Source organism: Camelina sativa, chromosome 4 (assembly GCF_030686135.1).
Source record: "Camelina sativa cultivar CO46 ecotype springtype chromosome 4, ASM3068613v1".
Lineage (NCBI taxonomy): Eukaryota > Viridiplantae > Streptophyta > Magnoliopsida > Brassicales > Brassicaceae > Camelina > Camelina sativa.
The window spans coordinates 19,597,447-19,614,302 of NC_141883.1; the positions used below are offsets into that span (position 1 = coordinate 19,597,447).

General features: G+C 36.0%; 2 protein-coding genes across 2 annotated transcripts; both read left to right on the plus strand.

Annotated features, from left to right (window-relative positions):
* Window positions 1-11,714: 11,714 nt before the first annotated feature.
* Window positions 11,715-14,015, plus strand: LOC147945987 (uncharacterized). The gene is made up of 4 exons (XM_087509442.1): window positions 11,715-12,746; window positions 12,832-13,243; window positions 13,331-13,807; window positions 13,942-14,015. Exons 1-4 carry the CDS (start codon window positions 11,715-11,717, stop codon window positions 14,013-14,015), a joined length of 1,995 nt encoding a protein of 664 aa, XP_087365568.1.
* A 1,189-nt stretch (window positions 14,016-15,204) lies between these two features.
* Window positions 15,205-16,121, plus strand: LOC104780636 (RAF-like serine/threonine-protein kinase 24). The gene is made up of 2 exons (XM_010505152.3): window positions 15,205-15,520; window positions 15,613-16,121. Exons 1-2 carry the CDS (start codon window positions 15,373-15,375, stop codon window positions 15,999-16,001), a joined length of 537 nt encoding a protein of 178 aa, XP_010503454.2. The 5' UTR covers window positions 15,205-15,372; the 3' UTR covers window positions 16,002-16,121.
* Window positions 16,122-16,856: the final 735 nt, after the last annotated feature.

Below are 16,856 nucleotides of genomic sequence, written 5' to 3' on the forward strand. Positions count from 1 at the left end.
TTCTCTCATATTGACATTCTTTTACTTTCTTATTTTCACATTCTCTCATCTCGTCCACTTCTCTCATTCTCTTCCACAATACCTCAAATCATTTTTTTTTATTTTTTTTGTTTTCGATTTCTTATTTTTGTTATATGGGTTACAAAAAAAACAAATGAAATATCATTGTAAATTTTTAATGCTAAATTTTAATTTTAGAGACTACATGATATATATTTTACATTGTTCTTATTTTAAAGATTCATCTCCATTATCTAATTTGGATTATCATCTTATAAGTAATCACTCTCTCGTCCTCTCCCACCAATATCAAATGTTGTTATATCTCATATGTGTTGTAAGAGTTTCATTCTATATTTTAATTTAGAAATTATTATATATATTTAACATTGTTTTCAATTTTTATTTTATTTATATAAAAATAAAAGGAAAAATCATATTTTAAACCTTCAAAGTGTCATTGAGTAGCATTTTAAACCTTGAGATATTTTCACTAACACTATAAACCTTTAAAATAATTTCACTAACACTTTAAACCTTTAAACTAATTTTCCTGTTTGTACCGCCACGAAAGATGACGGAACAGTAATATCTGTCAACATGAAATAGTTAAACTATGCTAGTTTGATTTAAATACTTATTTAATTAATTTATTTATTTATGAATATTAGTAAAAAAATTAAAAATGCATCAAGGCAAAAAAAAATGAAGAATCAGAGGTAAGGTTAAAACATTTGGCAAATGTAAAACTGAAGATGACAATATATTTAGAAGATTCATTAGTTTCCAGTGAGAAGTCAATTGATTTGAATCAGAAGCCAGCGGAGATGCATTTATTAAAAGGATTAATAATGTGAAGAGTAACGTCGTAAACGTTTTGTCTACAATGAAGATGAACACAAATTTATTTTCTATCTTTTTATTTATTTATAAAACCTAAAACTAATTAAAATTTAAATTAAACCAACATAGTTTAACTATTTCGCGTTGACGGATATTTATTCCGTTATTTTTTATGGTGGTACCGTTATTTTTTATGGTGGTAAAAAAATGAAAGTTAGTTTTAAGGTTTAAAGTGTTAGTAAAATCATTTTAAAGGTTCAAAGTGTAAGTAAAATCATTCTAAAGGTTTATAGTGTTAGTAAAATTCTCTCGAGGTTGAAAGTGCTACCCAGTGATACTTATTGATTTTAACAAAAAAAATGAAGTTTATTTGAGAATTAGAAGTTTCTATTCCTTTTAAACGATCAATGTGTAGCATATTATACTTTTGAATCAAATTATGGACCCACTAACACTCACTTTTAAATTAAATGGGTTTTAATTTTAGGAGTTGGAAAAGTATAAAAGATTGTTTGTAACTCCCATAATAACATCATAGTAGTGTTCCCAATGAATTTAATCTATATAATAATAACAATCTGAATAAACGCGACCACCAGTTGTGTATTTTCAATCGTACATTTTGGATATTTTCTGAAAAGTCGTGATGGATCATTAAACCGGTTATTTATGAAAAGTTACAACTGTTCACTGTGAAGTTGTGTTGATTGGAACATTCATATCTTTTGAAATATATATATATATATATATATATATATATATATTTGTCTGTTTGAACTGTTTTCATTTTTTTTGCCATGACACAAAGTCAACTAAAATTTCAATCTCAATGGTTTATATATTTTTCTAAATTATTTTCTAGCATTCATTCTTTTAAAAGTCAAGAAATTCCTCTAATTCTTGATTTTTTTTCTCAAAATATACTTATATTGATTTAAATCTGATCAATACACAAAATATACTCTAATTCTTGATTTAACAAAAGTTTTTTGAAATGATGAATCTAATTTACATCTTTTAGTTAATTTAAATATAAAAGTTTAATGAAAATACCTAGAGTGTTTTTCCAAGAGTTAGATGGATTACATAGTGAGTTTTTGGATTTGACTTTTCAATATATTTAAACTCGATCCAAATAAATGCTACCAAAAGTTGTGTTTTTTCAATCGTACCTTCTAGATAATTTTTAAAAAAAATCTGTAAAAATATTAAATTGTATGTTTTACAAAAAGTTGCGATTGTTCATTGTAATGATTTTTTGTAAAGTTGCAACTGTTCATTGTAGAGTTGTGTTTATTCGAATATTCGTATCTTTTGAAATCTATATGTTTGAACTGTTTTCATTTTTTTTTGCCATGACACAAAATAATATAAAATTTTAATATCAACAGTTTTTACAGGTTTCTAAGTTATTATCTAGCATTCATTCTTTTAAAAGTAAAGAAACTCTTCCAATTCTTGATTTAACAAATGATTTTTGGAATGATGAATATACTTTCCAACTTTTAGTTAATTTTAAATATAAAAATTTAATGTCTATATATAATAACAATCCGAATAAATGCTACCAAAAGTTATGTTTTTGAAACCGTACCTTTTGGATATATTTTTTAAAAAATCTATAGAAAAATTAAATTGTGTGTTTCACAAAAAGTTGCGATTGTTCATTATAACGGTTTTTTTTCTAAAGTTGCAACTGTTCATTGTAGAATTGTGTTTATTCGAATATTCATATCTTTTGAAATCTGGATATATTTGTCTTTTTGAACTGTTTTCATTTTTTGCCATGAATACAAAATAATATAAAATTTCAATATCAACAGTATTTACACCTTTCTAAATTATTCTCTGGCATTCATTCTTTTAAAAGTACAAATATTTCTTCAATTCTTGATTTAACAAAAGATTTTTGGAATGACGAATCTAATTTACAACTTTTAGTTAATTTTAAATATATAAAATTGATGAAAATAACTAGAGTTTTTTTTTCAAAAGTTAGATGGATTATATAGTGAGTTTTTTTAATTTGACTTCTTAATATGGTAATAAAGATGTCTTCTATTTAAAAGCAGTTTACATGAGTTATTAGGTGAAATCAATTGCAGACACAACATTTGCGATTTTTCGTAGCACCTTTTCATAATTTTTTTTAATTCAAACGATTGTATATTGAAACAACCCGACCCGTTATTTTTTTTTAATAATAATAATACATAACTAAGAATCCCATACTACTTAATTAAACCAACAAAACCACAATACCTCATTAAACCAGCAATTACCATAAGCACAGCGGAAACATACCAATAATAAAACAACCGATACATCATCAACACTATAACCTCCCTAACCATTCTATCCATCAACCTAGCATATCTCTACACAAGGTCCCATTAACATAACCAACAACACAGAAACGAGACCCTAGATCATCCTCCTCCTCATCACCATGATTCCACGTCACATACCTGCACACCACAAACAACAATTGAGATGCGTAAGTATTATCACAAATACTTAGTGAGGCAATCCTCCCATCTACTGGGCTATACACATAAGCAACTGAGATCCAATGTTTAACAAACAACAAATAAACACAGCCAACCAGGAAACCACACGCAGCACACAAGTTGGTGTCGACCGACACCCACTTGATGTCGATCGACACCGACCCCGCAGATACGTTCTGCTCGAAGCCGATCAACGAATCTCTGTTTCCAATCATCTCCAATCCGTCCCAAACTCACCCAAAAGCTTCATGAACCTATAAGAACCATAACACAACATATCAAGCAAACAAAGGATTCTCAGACTTAGATAAGCCATGGTCATGCACTCACCTCTTTTGCAGGAAGATTGGGTTGAGAAACAGTGGAAACAACTCCTTAGGAAGCTTCTCCTTCGTTCCCAGCAGCAATCCTCTCTTCCACAACAACAGATCTCACCACACACCTCCAAGAACAAGTCAAAATATCTAAAGAACACAAACTCTCTCTTTTCTCTCTTTTCTTTTGCAAACGGCGACAAAACATCCAAAACCCTCGACCTCAGTCGCCTCTCCCTTTATATACTTGGTTTAGACAAACCAATTAACCTAAACCAACCCAAAACCGCGAATTAAAACAATCTGGTCGAACCAGAAAAGCTAGTGTCGATCGACACACCCTTGGTGTCGATCGACACCCATCCCCAAATTCCACTTTTTGGTTCGCCGATGTTACAATTCTCCCCCACCAACAAGGATTCATCCTCGAATCCCGCAGCACCGTCCATCCGCCAAGGACTCTCGTGCCACCGTCAACACGGCCTGCACGTCCTCCGAGGGGACTAAACACCGTCAACCAAGGTTTCCCGTGCAACTATCGCAACAGCCCGCACACCTCCGACTGAACCCCGAGGTCTCCCTCTAGTCAATATACTCACTTCCAAGACGTTATTTGCTCACAACTCAGTGTTCCCCCCGTCCGTGGTCGCAACCAACAAATCATGCCGGCTCGCTATTAGGCTAACCACCTTAAGCTACGGCATCCAGGAAGTCACTCACACACACTCCCCCCGCTCTCAGGTCGCAACCCTCGAGACATACCGGCTCACTGCCGAGCCGCGGCTCACATCTACGGTATCCAGGGAGACTCAAAATCCCGCTCTTGGGTCGTCACCCTAAAGCGCACTCTCGGATCGTCATCTGAAGCAAACATACCACTCCCACTCTCTGGCCACAAAGTCCATCGAGCTATCGGTATCACATGAGTTGGGCCCACACGGCCTTGAGCAAACAAGTCTGATGCCATCGAGTATCTCCCGACTAGATCTACCTCAACACTTCCGCAAAAACATCGCAATGTTCTATGGCCAACACTCGCCACAAAGGCTACCAAGACATCACAAAGACCCTAAACACGTCACAAAGACTCCTAACACGTCACAAAGGCCACACCAACGTCCCGCAGGACCGCCACTAGGCCACGAAAATGTCCAAAAGAACTGCCACAAACGCAACAAACGTCACCGGGACCACCGACATTGTATCCAGCATCACTAAAACCACCACCAAGGTACACATCCCGTAGGATCATCACACTTTCCACAAAAACCTTTCCATTTTTAGAAACTTTCTAATTATAGAAACCCGAGCTACCTCTCTTAGCACCGTGAACTCACCAATCAAAAATCCTTGAGAAATGATCATCTCATCAGTGACCACTCTTCAGGTTATTCCCTCAACATTCCCGCTATCTCGGCATTTCACATCCCCTTCCCAAAATAGACAAGTCCTAACTATTTTTAAAACTTTCTATTTATGGAAACTTTCTGTTTCAAGAACTTCCTATTTAAGGAAACTTTCCATTTCCAGAATTCCCAAGCTATTTCCTTTCCACACGACACACGAGTCAAAAATCTAAACAAACTCCATTTGCAAAACATCCACTCCCACAAATCACCCCCAACGGTATTTCCCGATACCGGCGTGATCCACCACTTTCCAACAACTTTTCAATAGCGAACTGCACTTCCCGCACAAAAGCTAAAAACACTACACATCTAACAACATACAAAACAACTTACCGTGGAATCTCATTGAAGGCTCGAAGAGGATGATACTAGGACTCCATACCACAAACAAATTGACTAACTAGTCATAATCAATTTTCATCACACAACATCATGCATCAACCAACATATAGATCAATTCAACCAATTAAATCCCTAAACCGTTCTAAACCATCCTACAACCGTAAGAGCTCTGATACCAAAATGAAACAACCCGACCCATTTTTTTTTAATAATAATAATATATAACTAAGCATCCCATACTACTTAATTAAACCAACCAAACCACAATACCTCATTAAACTAGCAAATACCATAAGCACAGCGGAAACATACCAATAACACAAAAACTGATACATCATCAACACAATAACCTCCCTAACCATTCTATCCATCAACCTAGCATGTCTCTACACAAGGTCCCAATAACATAACCAACATCACACAAACGAGACCCTAGATCATCCTCCTCCTCATCACCATGATTCCACGTCACATACCTGCACACCACAAACAACAATTGAGATTCGTAAGTATTATCACAAATACTTAGTGAGGCAATCCTCCCATCTACTGGGCTATACACACAAGCAACTGAGATCCAATGTTTAACAAACAACAAATAAACACAACCAACCAGGAAACCACATGCATCACACAAGTTGGTGTCGACCGACACCAAAGTGGTGTCGATCGACACTAGGCCCAGAATGGTGTCGACCGACACCCACTTGATGTCGATCGACACCGACCCCGCAGATACGTTCTGCTCGAAGCCGATCAACGAATCTCCGTTTCCAATCATCTCCAATCCGTCCCAAACTCACCCAAAAGCTTCATGAACCTATAAGAACCATAACACAACCACCACAAACACAACATATCAAGCAAACAAAGGATTCTCAGACTTAGATAAGCCATGGTCATGCACTCACCTCTTTTGCAGGAAGATTGGGTTGAGAAACAGTGGAAACAACTCCTTAGGAAGCTTCTCCTTCGTTCCCAGTAGCAATCCTCTCTTCCACAGCAACAGATCTCACCACACACCTCCAAGAACAAGTCAAAATATCTAAAGAACACAAACTCTCTCTTTTCTCTCTTTTCTTTTGCAAACGGCGACAAAACATCCAAAACCCTCGACCTGAGTCGCCTCTCCATTTTCGTCTTCAAAATCAGCATCTGGAATTCTATGAAGCCTGATAAAATTATGAAGAACCATAGTAGCATGCACAATTCTGTTCTGAGTCTTGACATCATAACGAGGCAAATTGTCAAGAATCATCCATTTTTTTTTCCAAACTCCGAATGTTCGTTCTATCACAGAACGAAGTGATGCATGCCACCTATTATATAATTCTTTTTTTTCCTCGGAGCACCTGCATCAAACTCTGAAAGATGATATCTGATGTTTTCTCTGCTGCTTCCTCTATATGGAGCTAGAAATCCCCGCTTGTTCGCATATCCAGAATCGACGAGATAATACTTACCTATAGGAGGTCTCGGGAATAAAGGATCTCCATCTATTGCATACTGCAACACCAATGAATCATGTGTGGATCCAGCTGCGCCTAGCCATGCATACTTGAAGATCATGTTTAAATGGCATATGGCCATTATGTTTAGACTTTTCTGTCCATTTCTATCAAAATACCCAACTGCATCACTACCTCCAACCATTACTTTGACATGTGTTCCATCAAGTGCTCCAACAAATCCACTAAAGAAAGCCCAATATCTTGAATCTTCTTGTAACTGACGAGGATAGTGCTGGAGTGATGTTATTGTTGGAGTTTTTAAATACTCACATGCAAGTCTCTCTACAGCGTCCAGTACCTCATGGAACTTTCGATAAGCAGTCTCTTGGGAACGACCAAAAGTCATTCCAACAAAGCGTTGAGATGCATTCTGACCGCATGTAACCAGAAATATTGCCACCATCTCATCAATACTGATATTATCGGTACTCCGTAAGTTGTAACGTTGCTCCAGCGTTGTGCACAGGTTCTTGAATGCTTCCGGATGCATCCTTAACATGTTCATACAATTTACCGGCTTGTTACGAATCTGCCTTTCAAGGTTTTGCCAACCTAATCCTCGTTCTTCCGCCATTGGTTGTTTAGAAAAATAACGATTGTAATACTCCATCAAAGGTTGCATTATCGTATCCATATACTCATCATCTTCTAGATTGTACAACTGTAGCAACTCGTCTTCTGTAAGATTTTCTAAATCCCGAAAATACAGCTCGTTTAATCGTATGACCTATAAATAGATGAGAATAAATAAAAAAAAACTAGGATTAGAACTTAATTATTTTATTGATCATAAACCATGTAACATAAAGAAAAATAGAACTAATTTATTAGCATTGAACCCAAAAAAAAAACCTTAGCCTAAAATGCATTAGAAAAAGGAATAGGAATATTATTAAAAGATTTTTAATCTTCTAGATTAAAAGTCTTCGTCTGACTCGATTCTCCAACACAACCCGTTTTCTTGGTTCCACCTTCATACCCTATCTCTTTGAATAATGACATGAGCTCTGTATGAGATGGAGCATTGAATTCTTCGTGAGTCCCCATGTTTGTGTTACGGATGTTCAAATCCAGGTTGACACTTGGAGGACCTCCTTGGCAACTTTGCAAATTATTGAGACGATCTCCAATGAAATCTCCGTTACGATCATATCCCGTATAACCCTCCAAGAATATGATCTTATCATGATCATTTTCACTAGAGACCATCATTTCTCGGGCAAAGAGATCCTCCTTTAGTACTTTGATACATGCCCACCAAAAATCTGTCCACCTTGTCAAACCTTGAATTGATTGCAAGACTCCATATGCCTCTTTGTATGGTGTAGCTTCATTCTTTTCTCTACGTTCTCTTGCCTCTTCTACTTGAGCACGACGAAATTCCATCATTTCTTTGAATTGTCCACCCATCTCTGTTTCAAATGCCGTTCTTCTTCGTGGCATGTTCTTTTCTCCACTCCGTAGTACATCTTTCCCTCGATTACTTGGGTATGGAGTAACACGTGATTGTTTTTTAGCTGACCGCTTCGCTGGACCAATTGGCGACAATGGAGGAGATTCGTTTGTGATGGTTTGAGACTGTAGATGTGCATCCTTTGTAGGAGTACGGTTTGAATCATCTCCATTATCATCTACGGCTATCGGAACGAACTTGTCCACTGATTGCCTCTCATCTACCTCAGTATTGTTTGCATCTTGCTTATGAGTTGGGTACATAGCTTCTTAGCAAGAAAGACAAGCCCAAGCACAATGTGATAACATGTAACCAGGGTTCTTAGCAAGATAAAAGTCATATATATAATGATGTAATGAAAACTTAGAGAGTAACTTTGAGAGTTGTCTCAAAACAACTCTCCTCTCTTTAATCTTATAAGATATCAAATCAAATACTATTTGCTCTTGGTGACAACCTAATCTCTCTTTCCTCTTTCTTTAGTTTCTTTGCACAATAAAGCTCCTAATGAGCTATCTTATATCTCTAGCTTAATAAGCTCTTTAAGAGCACAAATCTATCTTGTTTGAGATTGCTTTCATGGTTTACTGCCTTGACAACCAAATATGTGTCTCATAAGCTCCATATGGGGAATTCCTTCTTCACGGATAATTTTGGCATATGGTATCTCCTGCACAATATTTTTTAAGAATATTAATATGATAGCTAGCAAAATAAAATATGTATTACAAACAACCTTATTTTTGGACTTACAAAAAATAATACATAACCTTAAGTTACCTAATTTAAACTACAGAAAAAAAAATACCTTTTCACGGTCAACCCACCAGTCCGGATCCATGTAAATAAAACCAGTGTTCTGATCATAGTGTATTCCAGTGAAATTTCTCAGCCTCTTATAAGCATTCCACTTATTTCTCAAAGCATCTTTTTCTTGAAAGAATCCCACGGAAGATTTATCTTAGTTTGTTCCAAAAACTTTTCACAAATCCGCGCTCGGCCGATTTCTTTCGGTAGCTTCTGCTTGTATCTAATTCTGGCCAATTCAACATCAAGAAGCTCCAAGAATATTCTGATATACTCATCATCCCATACAATTTGTTTCTATAATACACATTAAAAGATTAAATACTAAACATCCAACGTTTTTAAACTGCGTATGTGACATATTCATTACCTTACGGCGGGTACTTCCACTCCCACCAACATCCTCGCCACGAGCTGCACCACCTTCATTAGACATCTTCATCAAAACAAATAAAATATATTAGTAATATGAACTAATATTTTTAAAGATATATATAAACTCGATGGATAAAAAGAGTAGAAGAAAGAAAACCATACTACTGTTTCTTCAAAGTGTGCTTATTTGACAATAAGCTTTAGGCATCTATATATACAACTTAAAATTTCCGCGTACGTTTCAACGACGAATAATAGTAGGAACAACTTTTTTCGTTTGAAAGAATGATGAAAACTATAAAATTTTAGAAAAATCTTTAACCAAAGTTGTTTACGGGTGCTTAGCATAAAAATAGAAACAAATAATAAATACTTTTTTAAAAAATAATCGTTTGAATCATTTAAAAAACTGATAACTCAACTCTAACACATGAGAATTTCCATGATGTTGAATAATCTTTTGAGTTAACAATTTTACAAAGGATATACCTCAAACTTGTAGATCAACCATAACACATGATTATTCAAACTCAACTTCAAAAAAATTAGTTTTGTTAATGATTGGTAACATTTTTGAATAAAATTTGAGTTAAGTCCATAATTCAAGTTAAGTCGATGGTAACACATGTTACCAGTGAGACCCAATATTTTTAAAAAGTCAAATATTTTCTTTAACTTGGTCTTTGAGGACGGTTAGACTATTCGGTTAGAGGGGTTTATGCAGTTATAAATAATTTGATTCGGTTAAGATCAGTAACAGATAAATAATTCTACAATTGTAATTGAATAGTAACTAATTTGTTTTTCTAAATATAAATGAAATATGTATCCATGGAGACTTAACCATGTGCAACGCCACGACTAGGAATTTGGATTAGCACTTGGATGCTTTGGAATTTGATTAGCATTAGGCTTTTGGATTTTGACAGCACCTTTTAGATTCCGTAATTAAGCTAATAGATATACTCGACTACCTTTACTAGAAGATGAGCACCGGAGATCATTGTGAATAGGTGATGGAGACTTGATCCATAGAATGATATCTTCCAATGCTCAACAACGGATGCGTAAGTTAAACCAAGAAATAATAAACCGACGTAGCTCTCTCTTCGCCTCTGTTTCTCCCAAACAAAACATTATGCTCTTATATATATGGTTTCAGGGGTTTATTATTCTCTTCTCTGGTTAACTTTTTTAGTGTATGATATAGAGAATTAGAGATTTCGATGTAGATAAAACAAGTTAATTAGCAAATTAAGACTTGATCAATCAAAACTACCAATATCTAAAGAGGCTACAATCATATTCTTTTATAAATCTTAATTAGACCAAATACTCAAAAAATAAATAAAAGTAACACATGGAAAAGTACATAGTATGAGTGATAATTAAAAAAAGCTTCAAACAGGTTCCAGTCTCCAACAAAACTCAAGAATTTGATAATAGCTGGCTACGTTCCAACTTCCAAGTCTATAATAAGCTTCATGTAATATAAATTGTTCGATATTCATGCATTAGAATTATATGAACCGTCAATCATATAAATAATTCTTCCATTACTTTAAGAAAACAAAAAAAAAAAACACACGATTCATTCATTCATTCACATGGGAAGATTTGGTGTTGAGATTGTATTACAACGAATCAACATTAAGTCATTAACTAATAAATGATAGCCAATAAATATGAGCCACTTTTAAATTACTTGAAAATTACGGAAAGATGTCCTATTTACCCTTCAAAACTACCATATCGTACCGATTATCCCTGGAACTTTGACCTTCTACTAGAACTCCTTCTAGCTCATATCCTCCTTCTAATTCCCCCCGAATTAATACTTTTATGTCTATTTCCCCAATTAAATTAACCTTCTCATCTATTTTCCCATCAACCTCGATTAACACGGTTTACTGTTTTAGTTAACCGATAGACAATTCTTATTAACCAAAATAACCAAATTAAACCATTTTTAACCAATTGACAATCCGATTACAACCCAATTAGATCACTTAACCTAAACAAACCTAAAAATAAAAAAAACCCAAAAATCCCCAAATCGTTTTTTCCCTTTCCATCGACGAACCCTAGATCCCTAAATTGATTCTTCTTTCTTCGAATCGTTTTGTTATCTCTTGCTCTTGGCTCTTGGGATGGCGTTAGTCCCCGTTGTTAATCCACCTATTGGAGTGGAGTTCGACGAGGAAGGCGAGGATCGAGATGAATTTCACATCGATAAGCTTGCGACAGATTTTACAGAAACGGAGGAATCAATTCGTCATAACGTGTATCCAGAGAGTGACGATGAGTCTGAGGGTAATGTTCGTGGTGGTGCTGCACGTGGGGGGACACCGATCGTTCGTGGCGATGGTATAATGTATAAAGGGCAGAGTTTCTACAATGGAATCGCGTTTAAGGAGTGTGTGACTGACTATGCACTGGCAACAGGTTGTAATCTGAAGCAATACAGGTACGATAGAGATAGAATCGGGTTTAGGTGTGTTGGTGCTAAGGGAAAATGTCAATGGAAAGTTTATGCTGCGTCTCTTCATAATGAGTCGATGTGGAGGATTACGAAGTACACGAACACCCATGTTTGTGTGCCTAATGGAGATTGTGAGATGTTTAAGGTCCCAGTCATAGCTAGGTTATTTCTTGATAAGATTAGAGAAGAACCAGATTATTACATGCCTTTAAAGATGGAACAGACCATAATGGAGAAGTGGAAGATATCAGCTACGAGAGGTCAATGTCAAGCTGCTAGGAGAAAGGCATTGGCATGGATAGCGAGTGAATATGACACTCAATTTGAACGTCTTCGAGACTATGGAGCTGAGATATTGGAAGCAAATCAAGGGTCTGTGGTAGAGATTGATACGGTGAAGAATGACGCTGGTCATGATGTGTTTAAGCGATTCTATGTATGCTTTGATGTTCTTAGGAAAACATGGAAAAAAACCTGCAGGCCACTAATTGGGGTTGATGGTTGCTTCTTAAAGGAAAAGATTAAGGGTCAGTTGTTGGTGGCTTTAGGAAGAGATGCAGACAATGCTATCTACCCAATAGCATGGAGTGTTGTTCAAGTTGAAAACACAGATAATTGGAGCTGGTTTGTGAATAGGCTGAAGATAGACTTGGAGTTAGGTGATGGAGATGGTTACATTATGGTTTCTGATCGCCAAAAGGTTTTTTTTTTGTTATGTTTTATGCTTTGTGTGATTTTTGAATATACAGTTGGATCAGTTTCTAATGAATTTAACTTTGTTTCAGGGATTGATTAAGGCTGTTGAGTTAGAATTACCAAAGATTGAGCATCGTAAATGTGTTAGGCACATTTATGGTAACCTAAAGAAGACTCATCCAAACAAGAAGCTGAAGAAACTGCTTTGGGATCTAGCTTGGAGCTACAACACTAGAGATTACGAAGAGAGATTGGAGAGGATTCACGCATATGATAGCAAGGTCTATGAAGATGTCATGAAGACTAAACCAAAGACATGGTGTAGGGCATTCCACAAGATTGGCAGCTATTGTGAGGATGTTGAAAACAACTCAGTGGAGTCATTCAACAATACAATCAACAAGGCGAGAGAAAAAACATTTGTGGCTATGTTGGAGATTGTTAGAAGGCTTGCCATGGTTCGAATTGCTAAACGGTCTGCTATTTCTTATTCACATGAAGGTTAGTAAGACTACACTCTTATTCTTATTCATTTATATGTTTTATTCTTATTCATTTATATGTACTCTATATGGTCGGATGTGGCAGGATTATGCACTCCTTATGTGACCCGTTTCCTTGCTGATGAGCATAAGGCAGCTTCTACATGCTTTGTATCTCCCAGCACAAATGGAGCGTATGAAGTTTACTTGGGATACGACAAACACCGAGTTTGTTTAAATGCCAGAACTTGTACCTGCATGAAGTTTCAGATTTGTGGAATCCCATGCGAACATGCTTACGGACTGATAATCAAGAAGACATTGGTAGCTGAAGACTATGTGTGTGAATGGTTCAGAACTGCTAAGTGGAGACAGAACTACACAGACGGGCTTGTTCCACAAAGAGGTCCACGCTTTTGGTCTTCCACTGGGGGTGAAAATGTGTATCCACCTCCAAAGCCGGACGATGAGAAGATCGACAAGAAGAGGAAGAAAGGTGTTAATGAGTCACCTACCAAGAAGCAACCAAAACAAAAGAAAAGAATCATGCATTGTGGGATTTGTGGTGCAGTTGATCATAACTGTAGGTACCACCAGAAGAAGAAGAATAAGAAGAATACAACACATGTTAGTTTTCTTTCTAAATTGATTCATTTGTGATACAATAATGGTTCTTTGTTTTATTAAATTAATTCTAATATTTGATTAAATTTGTAGGGTGGAACTCAAGTGGAATCTTCTCAAGGTTGTCTCACTCAAGAGAAGTAATGTGGGATGGAGGATTAGCATAAGTAGGACTGTTTTTTTTTTTGGTTTTATGACCTGTTTCATAACATATGTTGTTCTGTCTTTGTATGGTATGTCTCTCTTTTGAACCTTATTATTAACTATGGTCGGATGTACTCTTTTGAACATGAATGTATTTTCAAACAAGATAACATCATCTCTTAAAAACATTTTGTCTCATACAAAACCAACATAGAAAACAACATACAATTTCATCATATTAGCTTAACTAGACTAAAGATGATCATACAACCTAATACTGAAACAATTATCATCTTATTTATCCTGGATTTAAATTCAGCTTTTACATCTTCAATCCTCTCAAATATCACTTTCTCAAGCTCCATTTTCATCTTCTTCTCAAGCTCCATTTGCATCTTCTTCTCAACTTTCATTGTCTCTGATATGAACTCTTTCATTGTCTCCACCTCATCCAACAAAGCCTCATCGATCCACTTGAAAACGTGATTGTCATTCATAAGCTACACCATGGACAATTCATTTGGTTATCGTTTAGAACCTTATCAATATTCATAAGCCAAATAATAAGTTCTACTCTGTCTTACCTTATTTCCAGCTGCATACACACAACGAAAGTATCGTCGATTTGGGTTATGGTCGGATTTTGAATTTTTGGCCACAATTGCTTCTCCACACCAACATCTCTTAGGTACACCAACAATTCTTCCTCTTTCGTGGACATTTGTCGAACTACTCGAAGATCCAGAAATATTACTCATGATTTTGAGAGAAAGAGAGACAAATTTGGATTTTCTTCAATTTCGATTTTTAGGGTTCTTAGTAAGAATTTGGAGTTATAGGATTCTTACTAAGATAGAAAAAGAAGAGTTGGGTCGGGTTCTAAATGTTACCGGATTATAAATTGCTTTCATACCGATTTAACATGGGTTTTTATCGGGTTTAGTAACAAAACCGTGTAAATCCAGGCGGATGGGGAAATAGACATAAAAGTATTAATTCGGGAGGAATTAGAAGAAGGATATAAGCTGAAAGGAGCTCTAGTAGAAGGTCAAAATTCCCAGAATAATCGGTACGATATGGTAGTTTTGAGGGGTAAATAGGACGTTTTCCGATTACACCAACTCGGTTTCTTTGCTTAACGCAATGAAAGAAAGAATATTCGATAACGTAAAACAATAAATTTGTCCAAAACACCCTTCTTATTCGACAAATGAATCGAATATTTTTTTCAATTTCCCTATATATACGAGTGAGTCTGAGTCCCCACTATGACGTCATTTCCTACCTATATATACGATCCCTTCCACCACCATAATTCTCGGTTTAAGAAAAACCAAAAACACAAACAGAGAAGGAAACATTTCGAAGAAGCTTCTAAAAATGGTGGCCATATCTGAGAACAACAACACTCTCAAGTTCCTCTGTAGTTACAGCGGCAGAATCCTCCCTCGTTCTATCGACGGAAAGCTACGTTACGTCGGCGGTTTCACCAGAGTACTCTCCGTTCATCACTCCATCTCTTTCACAGGTCCGTTTCAATTTTTTTTTTTCCCCCAATTTCCAATTTCAATTTTCCATCTTAACCTCCTCGATTTAACGAATTTGATTTGACTTCTACAGAGCTGATGTCGAAATTGGAGGAGTTTTGTGGATACGCCGTCGAATTAAAATGTCAATTACCAAACGGAGATCTCGAGACACTGATCTCAATCAGATCAGACGAAGATCTTCTCAATATCGTTGAAGTATACGATCGTGTACACGGAGGCAAGATCCGTGCGATTTTATCGGTTCCGAAGCCGATGTCTTCGCCACGATCTAGCGGAGATCTATCACCGAAATCGCGGTTATTCTCCGTCGTGGCTTCTCCATCACCGCCGCGATACTGTTTGGTATCTCCTTCGGCGGAGACTCTTCTTCTCAGTAGGTTCCGTGTGAGAACTGGTGAATATTCTCGTTGCTGTAACTGCCGTGTTCACAACAGAGACTCTAAACTCATCTTTCAATAACATCGTTGACGGAGAAAAATCAAATAATGCCTTAGAAATAAGAAATAATTGTAGAAAATGGTGTGTTGTTGTTTTATGAAAAATTATGAAAATTAGTGAGAATTTTGGCGGTGATTAAAACGGAGAAGATGACGGCGATTTTTTTTATCCCGGCCGGTTATGAACCGTTAACTTTGCCGTTAAGATATGTGTGGGGAAAACGTACGACGTCAGTTAATTTTATTTTAATTGAATACGTGGTACGTTGCGACCGTTCCAGACGTGAAACGTGTCGTAGTCAGATGCGTGTATACGTGTGTGTTTGTGTGGATCAGTGGATGTGTTTTCTCACACGTGTACCCTCTTTAGAGTTTTTTTTCTTTTTCTTTTTTTGGTTTCCTCGGCAGTGTTTTTTTTTTGTATTTTCCTTAACGTTCCATTTTGTTTTTTGTTCGTCAGTTTTATTAATTTTTTTTTTATTTTTTTTTTGTCTTACCCTAGTCAGGATGACATATATCCAACTCAGTTTTTATACTTTTATGCTATTCTTGAAACAAACACAACCATTAGAAAAAGGGAAAAAATACATTCCAAGACCTTTATTTATTTTTATTATCCTATAATGACGATTGGAGGAGTTGGGATTCTGAGACGCGGATTTCGCTTTAATTCGGTTCTGCAAAGGATCAACCCAACAGTTAATTAAAGGAACAGTTATTGGCTGTTAAACGGATTTGACCAAAGAGAGACAACAACAAAAGACTACGCTATACTGAGGAACGACTTGACTTGACCAAGGTCTTCATCTAAACGCAATTAAGATTAAGCTAAAATGCTAAACGAAGATGTGGTGTACTTATTTATGAGCTAGTCTTA